A 16,296-nucleotide genomic window follows, 5' to 3' on the forward strand; every position below is an offset into this window, starting at 1 on the left:
TTTTTTTTTTTTTTTTTTTGTCTTTTTTTGAAAAATTAATGTTATGGAAGCGAGATGTTTGAGTTTTTGTTCTAAGCTAACCACGTGCGATATTCGTTCTAATAACATCTCGAAAAACAAATATTAGAGAAAAAAATGTAATTATTTAACTTTTTTTTAAAAAAAAAATTGAAAATAAAGTGAAAGGCTGAAGCATACAGCAAAGAAAGGAAATGTGGAGAGTGATGGCATTTACTTCCTTCATGCAACCACACAGCTGTTGCCCTTTCCCTACAAACCTCATTTAACTCCTCTTATTACCATTTTGCCCTTCTTCCTTTTTTTTCAATATGTTTTTCTTTTTTTGGAAAAATAAATTCAATTTTCATTTCATCCCTTCAAACTAAATGAAAAGAAAATAATATATATTTTTCTTAATTAGTATACTAAATTTAATACATTTATTTTTTTAATTAAAAAAAAAACAATATAGAAAGGTATGAAACGAGTCAATCTAGTCCTATCAAGTTCATAAATTCTTATATCCAACCCACTGCTGTATCGGGGATGTAAGTCACCCATTAGCCATTGATTCCTAGCTTCTTTGGTCCATCTAAGTCATTATGCTATCTACGTACAAGTCAGGGTACCTTCATCAAATCACGAGCTTTAGTGTGGATCTAAAAGGTATGAAAATTAATAACGCCCTATTAATAACCCATAGTATCCTAATAGACTTTTTTTTTTACTATAGAATGCTAGTCGAAAGCTTCCCCAGTGGTACCTAATAAGATCTCAATCTCTACGGTCATTCTAGAGCAAATCAAGTTCTCCATTAAGCACAGAAGCTCCTTTGAGTAACAAACTCTAGTGTACCATGTACTCAAAGTGGGTAACATTACATTACTACACACAAAGTAGGCCCTCTTCAGTCGAGGTAAGTTCACAATTAGGGGTAGCATTCCACCTATATCTACGTAGTACTGGTCAACTCAAGTAGTGATACATGACCTTGATTCACCATCTTTAAGTTATTTACAAAAATCGAGACCAAATAACCAAGATAGGAGATGGTGCAATTTGAGTTTCAGAGGAATTTGGTAAAGGCCATCGAGTCTTCTTCCATTGTTTTGGGGAAGAAGTTGATAACATGACCGATTTAATTGAACTGGCCACACTAGCCTCACACTCAACCCTCCCTTAGTTTTTCTTAAATTTAATCTAATCTAGATTGGTTCTCAAGAAATTAGGCTCAAAGATGATCTACCAAAGAAATTTTGGAGTAATTTGGATACTTAGAACTCCAAAATTGAGGACTCGAATATCAATGATGAGTTAAGTAGTCATTTTAGATTTTTGTTAAGAAATCCCGATAGAAATTGCTTGAATTTTAATACGAGCCTTAATTTAAGTAATTTTTAGAGGAATATGGAAGAAGTTAGTAAAAAACGGTGACTCAAGGACCTAAGCTAAGCATTTTGCTTGAGAATCAACTAATATTAAAATAACTCACTGACTAAAACGCCCTTATGATAATTTATCTTCCGTTCAAGACCCAAATGACATCCAATACCATAAAATTTTATAATCAGCTTTACTCAAGATGATCAAGAATATTTTCATGTTTTAAAGTAATTAGACTACGGCTAAACTAAGAATTAAGGGTAAAATAACCAAAATGCCCATAAATTTGTTTAAGATATTTCAAACCCCAAACATTAATTAAATGACTTAAGACTTTAATAAAGACCGATTTATAAGGACATAAGGATATGTTCATGGTTCTGAGCTATTTGGATAAAGTTTAGAAGTTAAATAAAGTTCCGAGCATAAGTTATGGCTTAAAGAAAATATCCCTAATGACCTTTAACCAAGATCCAAAACTTTTCTAAAATTTTGAAGAAACATTTTATAATTTCATGGTAAGTCTCATGCATGTTACTATAATGAATTCATAACTTATGAAATTTGAATAGCGTTTAAGAAAATATATTTTTGATATATGTCTCAAAAATAAGAACCCAAGAAACTAGAATTCTCTCACGACAAGAACTAAGGAAGAGATCCACATAAACCCTAAAGACGGACAAGAACTAAGGAAAAAATCCACATAAGCCCTAAAGACAGACAAGAACTAAGGAAAAGATCCACATAAGCCCTATATCCAATGAATAGAGAAGAATGCTAGGTACCACTTAAGAATAAAGATCTAAGGTCCTCATTACTGAGAAACTTAAAAGCCCCTAAACCTCTAATGGTACGATGCTCCTGACTCTAATTACATCACTTGGAATGTAAGAAACCTTGGACGTAGGCTTTTAGACTGTATTGCTTGGAGCGTAAGAAGTCTTGGATGCAGGTTTCAAACCACAACGCTTGGAACGTAAGAAGTCTTGGGCGTAGGTTTTTAGACAATGTCGCTCGGAAAATATGAAGTTTTAGGTATAGGTTTTCAGATTGTGACACTTGGAACATATGAAGCATTGAACGGTTTTCAAACTACATTGCTTAGAACGTAAGAAGTCTTAGGTGTCAGTTTTAGACTGTATAACAAGAAACATATGAAGCCCTAAATGCACGTTCTTACTATGTCACTTGGCGCATGACGTGTAACATCCGCTCATCAACAGCTTGATTCACAGGAGTTACCATTGACATAGATAATTTGCTTCGAAAACCCGTCATAAAAAAAAAAAAAAAAACATTTTCATACATGACAAGTAAAACATGTGAATCAAGTACTTTTTACAACACAAAATAACCCGAGTAAGTTTTCAACAATAAAAACTCATGTACATGAAATAGACTTAGAAAAGGATTTCCTGTAGTCTCTAGCCCGCTTGTCTTGTCCTCAATTGACCTGCATCTTCTTTATCTGGTAAGAAAAGTTAAAATAATCATGATGAGTACTTAATTAATTTACTTAGTAAGTAGCTAACTTGTAATTCACAAGTTTATTACTTAGACTCCTCTTTTTATTCCCCATTGGATCCTAGTTTGTTTGAGTAGGATCCTTTGTTCGTTAATAAGGTCTTTCAGCTACTTCTAGCTTAGGTTAGTGGCTCTTTCTACGCTTATTTAGAAGTTTTGGACTCGTATGTAAGACTCGCTCTCAGTCAAATACCATGTCTACTAATTTTTTGGCGGCATATAACATCATATATACTAGCTATCAGAAATACTCATTGTTTTTAACTTAACACACAGCACGTCAATTAGGAACTCAGTAGAAATTAGTAAACTATAATACTCATATATATAGTCCATAGCACAATAAACTATAATACTCATTTAATTCCAACTATATAATTGTGTTTCTTTGTAATTTTAGAGTTAAGAACATGAAACCCAGAAAAAGCACACAGCAAACCCACGACTTTGAGCTTAAATTTATGGGTGTACGCGTAGTTGGCGGTTGATGAAATTATTTGAGCAGTTTTGTTGAACAGTGACCATAGAGGAGCCAATGAAGTTTCAAATTAAAGTTCATTTACATTTTGGATGATTATTGATGGGTTGGAAGTGTTTTGATGAGATCTTTAACTTTCGCGAGGCCGCATGTGAAGCACGTTCGAGCTTTTTTTTATCTGATTTCAATGTCATTCATAATTTCTCTTATTGTAGGACATTTTGGATTGGAGCAAGTTAAAACGTTTTAAGATGTTTTTAGCGGATGAAAAGATCACCAATGCGTGTAAGTAGCTATTTGAATCCACCTATTTTATGCTTATTTATTAAATAAGCATGTTTATTATTTATGATTAAGTTAAATATTGAAACGCATATAAGACCATGTTAGAGTAAAATGAGAGTTATAGACTCTAAGTAGTCCTTAACGATACTTAAAGTAAAATGATACTTAAGGCTATTATAGTCGGTGTATACTTGTATCTTTTATCCATACTAATCTATATTTCAAAGCAAATACTACTGTAGATAACTCCAAGACATGCTTTAGGTAGTTATGCTTGTACTTCTTTAATTTTGGGGAGGCATATTGTTAAAGATATTTAGTAATAAATTATAGTTTACTATATATATTATATTTGATATTTTATTATAAGGCAAATATTAGATATTTGCCTTATTATCATAGGTATCTTTCCATTTATTGTTATTTCCATTTATTACTATTTCCATATCCTTGTAATTTATTTGATTATAAATAAGATAACTTTCACACCATTTAGGTGTGGTGGATTAATCAAACATTCACACATATGCTATTACCTTATTGTTTTGCATCAGCACAATATCGCAAAGAAAGTACGAAGCCCTAGGCATAGACGTGCAGTGTGTTGCAGAGAATACATAAAGCTTATGGCAAAAGTATCCTGACTCAGACTGTGTCGCAGGGGATGCATGACATCTCGAACATAGGCTATGTCATAAGGGACGTACGAAACCTTAAACATAGGTCAAGATAGAGTTGTGCACCGATCATAGAACCCTAAAGATCTTCTTCCAAGGGAGTGTTTAAGGGACAAGAACCAAGAACCAAGGACTTAAGAACTTGGTCTCGAGATAAAACTATGTTATCAAAATTCATGACCAAAACCTAAGGACCAAAGTTCTCAAGACAAGATCCAAGATGTGTATCATGATCTTATATATAGCCACAAATATGTGTCATTCACACTATACTCAATTCATCCAACTTGACCTAAGACGTTGCAACAGTAAGTCCACTTACCTCATTGGCATAAACTAAACAAAGTCATTTAAGTTAAGTCGAGTCGCGGGGAACTGCACAAGTTGAGATCATGCCGCCAAGTCAAGGAGACAACTGAGCCGAGCTGATAGTAAGCTGCACATGGAGGGCAGCAACGTTAGTTCGGGTCAGGTGCAGATTGAACATGGGCCAGCACGAGTTAGGTGCAGATCAGGTGTGGGCCAATGCTGGTAGCTGGTAGGCTGCGGCTTGGGCCAAAGCGAGTAGGTGACCGGCAGCACCTTGGGCCACACATAGATTGGGTTGTGGGCTGCATCATGTGTTGGATGCATTTTTGGGCCAAGGACGATCTATTGAGTATGTGGGTCGTTGGGCTAGGAGTTCGAGCCTAGCATGGTTTGATTCTAAGCCTACGGTTCGGCTGGTCAACCTACCGAGACTGAGGTTCAGGCTCAGGGTCGATTTTCGAACCTAAGGTCTGGATCGCCTCCTTTCTTCTCTACTATTTTTCTCTCGTTTTGCTCCTATTTTCAGCCAGCTTTTAGTCACTTTTTATGACTTCTTTATGATGAATTTAACCCAGCCCTCAGCAACGCACAACCCAGGTTCAACCCGCGTGCCCAACCTTCCATTAACCTGACTCATCCCAAACCACGACCCACGCGCACCTAATTCGTGACCCATGAATGACCCGCTTACTTGATCTAAGTCGTGACCCTTAACTCACACATTACGGCAACTCCCTTCACTTATTCAACTCGAATTTTCTATTTTGAACTCTGTTGACGACAATTTAAGATCTTTTTCTATCAGTTTGGACCATCTCTAAACCATTTTTTATTGAAGCATTTAAGATTAGTATTACTATTATTTAGTCAATTTAAAATTATTGAGACTAATTTAAATTAATTCATGTAATTAGAATAAGTCATTTTCCATAATAATATTCTAAAATATGATGTTATGAAATTTCTTAGGTATAATTGGATTTTAAGGAACCACTTCACGCTAGCATTAAAGAAATATAGTGACTCTAGCTTAAGCTAATCAAGTAAGTTGTTTTACTAATAGGATACCCACGAGTTTGATTGGATGACTTGTGTGTTACATGAATGACACATACCTTGCTTGTTATCCTTGTACTTGTCATATCTTTTTACAATGCTATGTTATGATTATGTTATAGTATGAAACGAATGTTACATGTTGCATTTACTTCCATGTCATGCTATGCATATTATGTTAGCATGTGCATACTATGCCTACTAAACATTGATAAGTCATATATGTCAACCATGAAAGACATGTCAAGTATATGTATGGATGTCTCATAGGAACGTTGTGTAATGAAAAGAATGGAGGTATGATTTGTAACATAAGTATGTACCATGATTAGAAATTATGGGATCTCATGTATTTTGTATGTTACGAGCATCGAAGTACTTTTCCAAGACACATACATTATGATATTATACGAGTTTCTTTTCCTCTATAGTTTTCAACAGAGTGAGTATAGGCTAGTCCATAGTCAAGTCGAGGGGTACGTATACGAGTCCGCTTAATGGATCCAAGAAGTATTACATATCCTACGTTGCTCGAATTGAAAAATAGAGTCCAAAAATTTTTTTTATGAAAAGATAAGTCCCATTATTTCTCGACGACGCACCAACTATTGAGTATTTATAAAGTAAGACACGGTTAATAAGAAGGTATTAAACACAAAACAAAAATTAAAAGTAAAAAAAAAAAATTGAAAATGAGAAAGCGACGGGTGAGAGGCATTGAACACAGCCAGAGAAAAGGAAAAGTTGATTCCAATTTCCTTCTTTCCTTTTCAATTGTGTTCTTATCCATTTGGAGTCTCATTTATTCGCCCCAAAATAATTTTATATTTATTTCAATTATTTTTTAAATAAAAAATGCTCTATTATCTATAATTAACTCTTTTATTATTTCCTTAATTTATACAAGTTTTTTTTAGACTAAATCACGTGGAAAAAGAATAAATAACTTTTCAAAAAGTAAAAAGAAAAGAGAGAGTTGATCCAATTTGAATATGAGATAAATATCACGATAACCAAACTATCTCGTTTTTTTTTTTTGGAAAGAACATGATGAAATAACCATATAAATATCCTAAATATGGTGAGGAAAAAAAATTTTACGAACAAAAAAATGAATAATAAAAATTGACAGATGATTTAGACTCAAATTTAGAGGTAAAAAAAATTATAATATTATATTATTTGATACAGTCGGATCGGACTAAAATAGTTTATATAAGTTAAAAAGTAATTTTCTTCTAAAAAATTGGTATTCCAAACTATTTTTTAAAATATTATTAAAAAAATAAAAAAGTAATCATATTAAATCATTAGGTTTTTTAGCTTTAAATTCTTTTATTTTAGATTTTATATGATTCGTAGCTTTCATTGGAGAATCGTGTTACAGGTTACAGGTTACAGTACACTTGGCTGGTGAGTGGGCAATCCACATGGCACAAAGTGGAGTGTATAAGAGGGAATTGAGATTATGACGTGTCTTATTTTTATTGGATAACTCTAACCACCAATAACAAATATGCCAAATAATATAAATACAACTGCCATCACATCATTTTTTCCCATTTCCATTTTTTTTCTTCTTTTTTTATTTTTTGTAAATGAGAAAAAAAATGATCCCGTAAAAGAAAATTTAAATAAAAGAAATAAGATGTTTGGCACAACAAGAACAGGTTGATCAGTATCATCTTGACTGAGTTCTGAATTAGGATAAAACTTTTGTAGCTTTGACCTGGAACGATGTAGCAGTATTCAATTTCAACTTTCATTTCAAGTCATGGTCGTTCTTTAATTTTAAATTTTTTTATAATGGATTGAAAAAAAAAATTAATTTTTTAAAAAATTTGTAATTTAACCAAAGTTAAAAGCAAAAAAAAGGGGAAATTGTCGGAAGGGCACAATAGGAGGAAGAAGTTTTAAAGCATTAGAACGTTGATGTGTGGCGCACCGTTTCATTCCACAGCCTTCCATTTTCTTCAACGACAACCCAAATCCATGGAGTCCCACTACATTCAGAGGTACCACACCCACAATCCCACCCACAATCAGTGCTCCTCCGCCGTTTTGACGCACATTAATGCTCCCGTTCACCTCGTACGTCTCTCTTTTCCATTTAATTTCAATTTGCTTCACTTTATTTGAATCTTTGTTCGTGGAGTGGTAATTTAGGTCGTAGATTGAACACTTCTCTTAATTTGTTTCGTAAATCGAGGGGAATCGATTCGCTCTCTGAAAATATTGGGATGAGTTTTACTGTTAAATCTCTTGAAGTATTTGTATGGATGTGAAATTTTGGTGTTGATTTGTAAGGTTTGGTCGCTGGTTAGGAGGTTCGATCGGCCACAGAGGTACAAGCCTTTTGTTAGTCGGTGTGTGGTGAGGGGAGATGGCCTTGGAATAGGGAGTCTTAGAGAAGTTGATGTCAAATCTGGGCTTCCAGCTACTACCAGTACTGAGAGATTGGAGCTTCTTGATGATGAAGAACATATACTTGGAGTCAAGATTGTTGGTGGTGATCACAGACTCAGGGTATTGCTATTTACACTCCTCTGTTCTTGTTTTAGTGCTTGCTGTTCATAATTTTCCTTCATAAATATTGCAAACTTGACCATATTATACTACTACTGTGAGATCCAACCTCGGTTGGGAGGAGAACAAAATACCCTTTATAAGGGTGTGGAAACCTCTCGCTCACCGACGCGTTTTAAAATTTTTAAGGGGAATCTAAAAAAGGAGAGCCCAAAGAGAACAATATTAGCTAACGATGGAATTGGGCGGTTACAAATGGTATTAGAGCCAGACATCTGCCTCGAGGGGGTGGACGCAAGGCGGTGTGCCAGCAAGGACCCTGGGCCCCAAAGGGGGTGGATTGGGGGTCCCATATCGATTGAAGAAGGGAACGAGTTTTAGAGAGGATGCTGGGCCTCGAAGGGGGGGTGTGACTATGAGATCCCACATCGGTTGGGGAGGAGAACGAAACACTCTTTATAAGGGTATGGAAACTTCGCTATATCAGACGCGTTTTAAAAACCTTAAGAGGAAGCTCAAAAGGTAAAACCTAAAGAACACAATATTGGCTAGCGATGAGATTGGGCTAGTTACAATTAATGATCCACGGAAAATGAAAATGACAATATAGGGCTTCAAACTCAAGATGGCAAACTATTTCAAGAAAATAGGTTAGAAATGTTGATATTATGACAGGAACTTTGATTTTCACATGTATTTTCAATACTAATGTAAGTTGAGCAACAAGTTGAGAAGATTTGAAATTCTTTCTTTGGCCCTAAATTCTGTGCAGAACTACTCTTCGATTATCACCGTCCATCCCGAAGTTATCGATGGAAGACCAGGGACACTGGTGATCGAGTCATTTGTTGTGGATGTACCTGAGGGAAACACGAAAGAGGAGACATGTTTCTTTGTACATTCCCTTATAAACTGCAACCTCAAATCACTGGCTGATGTCTCCTTGAGGATGGCCGTGCTGCAGGATGAAGTCGAACCGATTCATCAGTGTCAGGTATAGTCGAACCAATCGATTTTTGTAGGTTGCAGCAGATTTGGCATCTCATTGGAGACTCACCCAGTATCCTCTACTGATTTTGTTATCATATATAGTTTCAGCATTGTTCCTTTCTTTTGGTTTTCATTGTAAAATATGTATTATGGTTTAGAGATGGTTTGATGAGTGTATGGATACTTGAGGTGTTATGTATATAATATGAACTTTGAGATGGTAATGCCAATCACTTTGTTTTTGCTTGTGCTACAATTTCTGATGCCATCTTTTAGTTTTACATAGGAATTGAACTTATTTTGAACAAGAACTTTCTTCAGTATCTCTATTTTAGTTCCCATATACATTTGATATGCATTCCAATATGGTCAATCTTTTAAAGGCATACTCCTGGAAACAAAATGTTCTATAAAAGAAATTGAGTGAAAAAATGTACAAATACTCTTAGTTTGTCTTATTGAGACACATGTTTTCACAGTTTAAATTTCAACAATTTTAGTATGGATTTAAGAAAACAAAATTTGTAGTGCACGTTTAAGAAATCTAGATTTAACAAGCATATGTTTATGCTATAATTCCTCAAAAACCTCGGTCGCACGCCAAGATCCATGACCGTTCAAGCTTGGAACCACACCGTTCAGGAGTGATTTTCTCTCTTGAATCTCTCTCAATTGTTGGTTTTCAGGTTGTTTTTTCTCAGAGTCTCTAAGCCTCGACTTAGCCGATACTAAATTGACCCTACATTATGCTCATCGTCGTATCTTGATCGTCGTATCTTGACCACTACCATCGTAGCTTTACAATTATATTTCCTTCACTGAGCAATTTTGGCACCTGAATCACTAAATCACCACCACGAAGCCATTAGAGAAGGAAATCCTAAGCACGCACAGATGACAGTGTAGTAGGTCGGTTCAACATTTAAATCAGTTTGGTTCGTGGTTTAAATTGGTTTGATCAACATGGTGTGATTTAAATCTCATTCAACTCTAATTTATATACTTCCTTATTTAAAAGAGAGAATGAGCTTGTACTGACCTTGTTTCGTCAAGAAGAAAGGGTACTAATAAAAAAACATTTTTTGTAATTGACACATGCTTTTGTTAAACTCCCATAAGAACCATATTTTGACTTTTATCCGGAGAATATCCAATAACCGATTCCATTGAGTGAATAATTGGACCCAGATTCTAAAAAGAACAAAGCTTTTGAATAAGCCTGAGTAATCAAATGAAATAAAGCAGCTCAATAAGACTCTATACCCATCGATAAGACCCTATACCCATAGCTAACATCATATATAACCCAATTGAGACAGTGTACAGTGTAGGTCTGAATTAGAACTTGAAATTTAAGAGAGAATAAGCTTGTACTGACCTTGTTTTGTTTCGTGAAGAACTAGTCTGAATTAGAACTTGTAATTTATGGACTCTCATTCTGATTGTTGGATTTTCATTGCTGCTCACTCATTCTAAAACCATATATGCCGTAGATTTTCTGGTCAGTGACCTCTTTTTGCAAATTCAAGATTTTCCAGGGACATTTTTGCTAGATATTATATTCCTAGAGATTCTATTTTTGCGTATCATATACAAAACCTTACATTAAACTACTCTTTAGTTTCTTTCAAAACCTTGCTAGGTCATTAAAAATATCTTTTCTTGAACTTCCCCAAAGTTTCTTTACTTTTCTCGAACATCCTTATCTAACTCGAGTATTACAAAGACCTTATTTTTAACTCTTTGTACATGAAAGGAGATGGTTGTGTGGTTGAGGTCCATATATCCACCAAGAGGTTGCTCAACCCATTTCACCATTGTCTCTATGTCCTAAGCATCATAGATATGCAAGCTTTACTTCAATTTTTCTATCAATACAGACCATAATTACATTTAAACACAATTCTAAGATTCAAGGACTAAATTTAGTATTAACTAAAAATTTTATCCAATATGTTAACAGTAAGCAATGTAAAGACAATGCTTAAATTTAAGCTCCCATGGCATCCAAACTCGTATTGAAACCTACCTAATGTTTACCAACCGAAGTGAAATTCAAAGAGTAAACAATATGCACAAAATATATTTGAGTAAATAATATGCATAAATATACAAGTTTATACCTCTCACCATCTTTCTTGGGGCCGTCCATCGGGTAATGCAGGAGGAGAAAGAAGCCTCTGATCAGCCATGTCCAAGTTATTGATCTGTTCATCAATCCAGTCATCCTCACCATCGTTGTCGAATTCATCATCGTCATCGTCGACATCAGACCATTCTTCACCTCTCATATCATCTCCATGATTGGTTTCTCGCCAATCCGTGTCACTTTTGGGAGCTCCTCTGCCTTTTAATTGAGGAACAGCCACAAGACCTCGAAACTTCTCCTTTACGATTAACAACCGATCTTTGTCGATCAACTGAGAATCGCGATATGCTTCTCTGAGGAAAACTGAGTTTTTATCCCCTTTCAACGAGACATAAAACATATTGGGATGCCTTATTAGCATCCCCCTCAACTGCTGGGAGAATCTAAACTCCTCCCGGAAATGAGTGAAATGATCAACAAGAGTTCTCTTCTCAAGTGTAAGGCTTAAAATCTCATGAACAACCCCACAAGCATGTTTCTCTTTCTGGGGAGTACCTGCCGTAATCCCTGAGAAATCAGAATACGGAGAGATATAAGGAATGTCCCTAAACTCATTCATTTTCCTCATCTCATTCTTCGAAAGCTTAAGCCCCTTAGGTAGCTTCACTCGATTAAACTTCAACGGTCGGTCAATAATCAAATTCTTCTCTTCCAGTTCTCTAGCTTGGTTCTCCTCATCGGCTAACTCTGCTGCAGAAACAGCAAGTTCAGGATCCCAGTGTGTCAATTCGAGAGCTGGACCACTCTCGGTCGCCACAACTCTAAAGTATTGAGGATAACGATGGCAAATCGTGTCACGAAACTCGGAAGGAAGACCAAAATCAGTCCTCAAATGTGCAATTTTCTCCAACAATATTCGCTTATCAGCAGACATCATCAGTAACTTCCTCAGCTTAGTAACCAACAAACCTTCCATTTCATTTCTGATCTTCATCTCCTCGAAGTACAACCTTTCAGCCTCTTCCGTCAATTTAAATTTCAAAGAAAACGCTTCTTCTTCTACAATCTCAAATACTGCAGGGAACATCTTCAACAACTCAATTAGCCTCGTCTTTTCCTGTACACCTAAATCTCTCCTGAATTTACCCAAACCCCTAAGTGACATAACATTATCATGATGTTGAACTAGAATCTTCCTAATCCGAGTAACCAATTTCAGCTTCTTATCCCTCTGTATTACATTATCAAACGGAAGCTCCTTCCTCCATTTCACACCAGCTCTAATCGGTTGAAAATACACATGATATTTTCTTGAATTATCACTCAAACTATCATTTCTGTTTCGAAAATCCAAATTCTTACCCCAAAATTCAGATTTAACAGAAAAGTAAGGTCTGTGCGGAAGAATGAAATGTGCGAACATGGATAGCGAAGCTCTAGGGGAAAATAGAGCAGTAAAAAAAGAAGATGATGATCGGAGAACACACCTGGTCAGCTCCGGCTAATTGAAGGGAGAAGATAAGGGTTTATCTTCATCGGGTAAAACCCGTCTTCCATATCCGTAGAGAGAATTTCGTGGGGGCTGTAAAAGCCTATAAGGAAAATATAGATTTATTATTCAAACTTAAAATAAATAAATAAATAAATAAATAAATAAATAAATAAATAAATAAACAATTTGATTTTTTTAGTTTTGTTCATTTTCTAATAATTTCTTAGTGCAAGTAACCGTTTTTTGTACTTTGTTATTTATCATTACTTTGTTATTATTGACGTGATACTATATTTTTTTTATTAAAAAATAATTTAAAATTTGACATCACACCATATTTTTATTAAAATATATTTAAAATGTTTTCTTAAAAAAATTTTAAAATTTTAAAATAAAAACTATATTAAAAGGAGGTAGATCAAAGAAGGAATCTAGTAGACATTTGCCTTGGGTCCAAACCTTAGGGTTTTTGAACCTTAGCTTCCATAGGCCGATCCGTTTATGACTGAACCAATCCAAGTTGGAAGCCAAACCTAACGTCGGCAAAGCCTGACTCGTTAGCAACCCAACCCAAACCGAACTGTTGCAACCCATCTCACATGCCCCTAACCACAACCCACGACTGACCTGCATACCTCCAATCAATCTAGAAATGCGACATGCACCCCAACTTTGGCTTGATGCATTCAACTCGAATTTACCTATTCAACTCGAATAGTAATATTTTGAACCCTTTCCTCCCATTTTGGACCCTTCTATGGTCGTTTTTAACGTAATTGGGAGTGTTTGAGGTTTTTGTAATTTCAAGATGATATTCTAAATATAATGCTGTGGAATGGAATTGGGTTTTGAGATGCAAGGTTTTTAAGAATTGAGAAGTACAGTGGACTTATTGTTGATATGTCTTACAAGCTTAATTAGATGATTTGAGTGATGCATGAATGACACGTACCCTATAACCATTTCTTACGCATCATTTTCTATTGTTATGATCCTACTTTTTCACTTAAAAATAAGGTTGCCACTACTAAATGTGAAAACCATTTAAAAAAATTTATTTTAAGCATTATTATAGACTTAAACCTTCACAAACTTCATCTAAATTTGAAAAAGTAGCATCAAAGAGATAGTGTAGGACTAAAACTTAAATGAAAAAAAAACTATGACTTTATTTTCGTGGCTTTCGTAGCAACACTGTCATCTATATATGAGTGTCTTACCTTTACTTAAAAAAGTAGAAAACGTGAATTTAGAGTAGCTTCATTGTTGGAGTCAAAACATAATCATGGTTCACCGTTGGGCCTATCTTTTCATAACTATTCCTTGGCTTTACTTTCTCTTTCAAGTAGAGTTGATGAGCAGAACTTTCTCTTTACGTGCACATTAACTCGAAAGACAGGCTTGTGTACATACTCTCTAAGCCTGACTATGACTAGTTCACACTCATGCTAGTGAAAACCAATAGAAAAAAGGAGCGTGTATCATATCATAGTATATGCATCCGGATAAAATACATTGGAGAAGCATCCCATGCTTGTGACACACTATGTATGATGTCCTGTAGTTCAAAATATAATACATGGTTATGATGCACATCACACTTTCATTCTTTTCATAACATTGCTTCCATATAAGAAATAATGTATAGATGACATTAATTTCATTATTATCCTACTTGATTAAGCAATGTTTAATAGCCATAACACGAACACGGTATCATACCTAACATAGCTTAGTGAAAGTACATGCACCATCAACTCTAAAAAGAGCGACACTCTGGGACTACAGAAGTTGGGAGCCTGTGACAATTCGTAACAAAGCGAGGTAGAGGAGAAGGCGGCAGGAGTGAATGTGAGTTATCTCTATCAGTTGTGGGTCAATACAAAGGGGAACCTTGCTGTATCAGGGAAGATACAGCAAACCAAATGGATTTGGTCGATAAGGCCAGATGATGGAATCTATGTGAGAAATGGTTCTTGAGATCACAAATATATTTTCATAACTAAGGCCTGGTTGGTAGAATTCTTGCTTGATTTTGCCATTCATGGGTATAGTTTAATTGGTCTTACAAGTTCAACTGTCTACCCCTTTATGTTGTATGAGAAATAAAGATTCTAGTTAACTCTTATCAACCAAATATCTTCTACTTGTTCAAAAGAAAAATACCCAATAAAATCGTTAAAGTAGGAACCATATTCGAACCATGAAAAGAAAAGCCAAGTATTATGTGACGTGATATTATTTAAAACACAGACTAACTCATATGAACCTACGCACATATTAGATCATAAATATGATCTTAGGCCAAATTCTTTGTTTTGGCTTGATTTTCTGGCTTCGGTTAGGATTTTATTTTTATGGTACTGTCCATAAATATAGTCATTTTTACCTAATAAAGTACTAAATTTCCTTACCCCTCCAAACTTATTTTCTTTCAATTTATCATGGAGTTTCTATGATTAAACCACCTAAAAGGAAGATGTACATTTTAGTATAGGTTGTAACTTTTATTTCCTTTAAGACTTTCTTAGTCATCCAATCTTCAAGATCATTCTCACTATGATGTGGTCTCGGTGCATTCATGTATTCTTCCTTTACTCAGGTGTCACATACCCACTAGCTTCATCTTTGGTTTATTCTTGAATCACATTTTACTATAAGAGCAATCATTTTGATACCAACTGTAACCACTCTAATTTTCTACTAAAACATAAATATATCATATATTATCGTAATGCAGCTAATATTCATTATTCTTGTATTCCATGGATAGAATTTAGTCCTTCACACACTAATAATCAAAACATAGTTCGTGTTCTTATTAACACTTAATTCTTGAGATTCTCTTCTTTGAGGTCTTCAAATTGCTCATTGAGCTTCAATTCTTTGGTTGCGAATTTAATATATATGCATAAACCGAAGAGGTGTTGCTTTGTGTTAAAAGGCTTCTCTTTAATACCAGTGGTGACATCCCTTCAACTTCAACTGCAATAATATTTAAACATGTTTGATAAATATAAACCAAATTGTCACAATTTTTTTTCCCTAAATATATAATGTAAGATCCCACTTTGATTGGAGAGAAAAACAAAACGTTTACTAATAAACGTGTTTTAAAATCTTTACGAGAAATCCGAAAGAAAAAACTCAAAGAGACAATATCTATTACCCGTGAGTTTCAAAATGCTTTAAACAGTTAGACTTGAAATTGGGAAAAAAAGCCCAAAAGAAAAATATCTATTAAGAGTGGATTTGGGCTGCTACATGCTACATGTGGTAAGCTTACCTGGTTTTGTCATTAACATTAACCTAAATAGAAGTCAAGAATTTATGAAAATATTTAGGTCAAAATTTAGAGGTTTCAATTTTATATTGATGACCCTTATGCAATAATAACATCAAACTTGTTTGAGAATTACAGAAGTGCGAATCTTTAATTAACGGTATGATTAAGGATAGTAATTATAAGTGTTATTTTGGAAAT

General features: G+C 34.7%; 3 protein-coding genes across 6 annotated transcripts in view; 1 reads left to right on the forward strand and 2 right to left on the reverse strand.

Moving 5' to 3' along the window:
• The window catches only part of LOC111488654 (probable inactive purple acid phosphatase 29), a 421,893-nt gene that overhangs the window by 102,986 nt on the left and 302,611 nt on the right, over window positions 1-16,296 (reverse strand). The window lies entirely within an intron of this gene.
• LOC111488722 (abscisic acid receptor PYL8-like) lies at window positions 7,637-9,487 on the forward strand. Its single transcript, XM_023136636.1, has 3 exons — window positions 7,637-7,806; window positions 8,023-8,241; window positions 9,014-9,487. Exons 1-3 carry the CDS (start codon window positions 7,648-7,650, stop codon window positions 9,239-9,241), a joined length of 606 nt encoding a protein of 201 aa, XP_022992404.1. The 5' UTR covers window positions 7,637-7,647; the 3' UTR covers window positions 9,242-9,487.
• LOC111488626 (protein WHAT'S THIS FACTOR 1 homolog) lies at window positions 9,707-12,921 on the reverse strand. Of its 4 annotated transcripts, none has more exons than XM_023136482.1 (2): window positions 11,355-12,921; window positions 9,707-10,066 (listed from the first exon to the last, which is right to left on the reverse strand). In XM_023136482.1, exon 1 carries the CDS (start codon window positions 12,741-12,743, stop codon window positions 11,358-11,360), a length of 1,386 nt encoding a protein of 461 aa, XP_022992250.1. In that variant the 5' UTR covers window positions 12,744-12,921; the 3' UTR covers window positions 9,707-10,066; window positions 11,355-11,357. The 4 variants fall into 4 exon arrangements, with proteins under 4 accessions (XP_022992250.1, XP_022992249.1, XP_022992248.1 ...); XM_023136481.1 differs by having other exon boundaries at window positions 9,707-10,074; XM_023136480.1 differs by having other exon boundaries at window positions 9,707-10,422.

This window comes from Cucurbita maxima, unplaced genomic scaffold, assembly GCF_002738345.1.
Source record: "Cucurbita maxima cultivar Rimu unplaced genomic scaffold, Cmax_1.0 Cma_Scf00013, whole genome shotgun sequence".
Taxonomy (NCBI): Eukaryota; Viridiplantae; Streptophyta; class Magnoliopsida; order Cucurbitales; family Cucurbitaceae; genus Cucurbita; species Cucurbita maxima.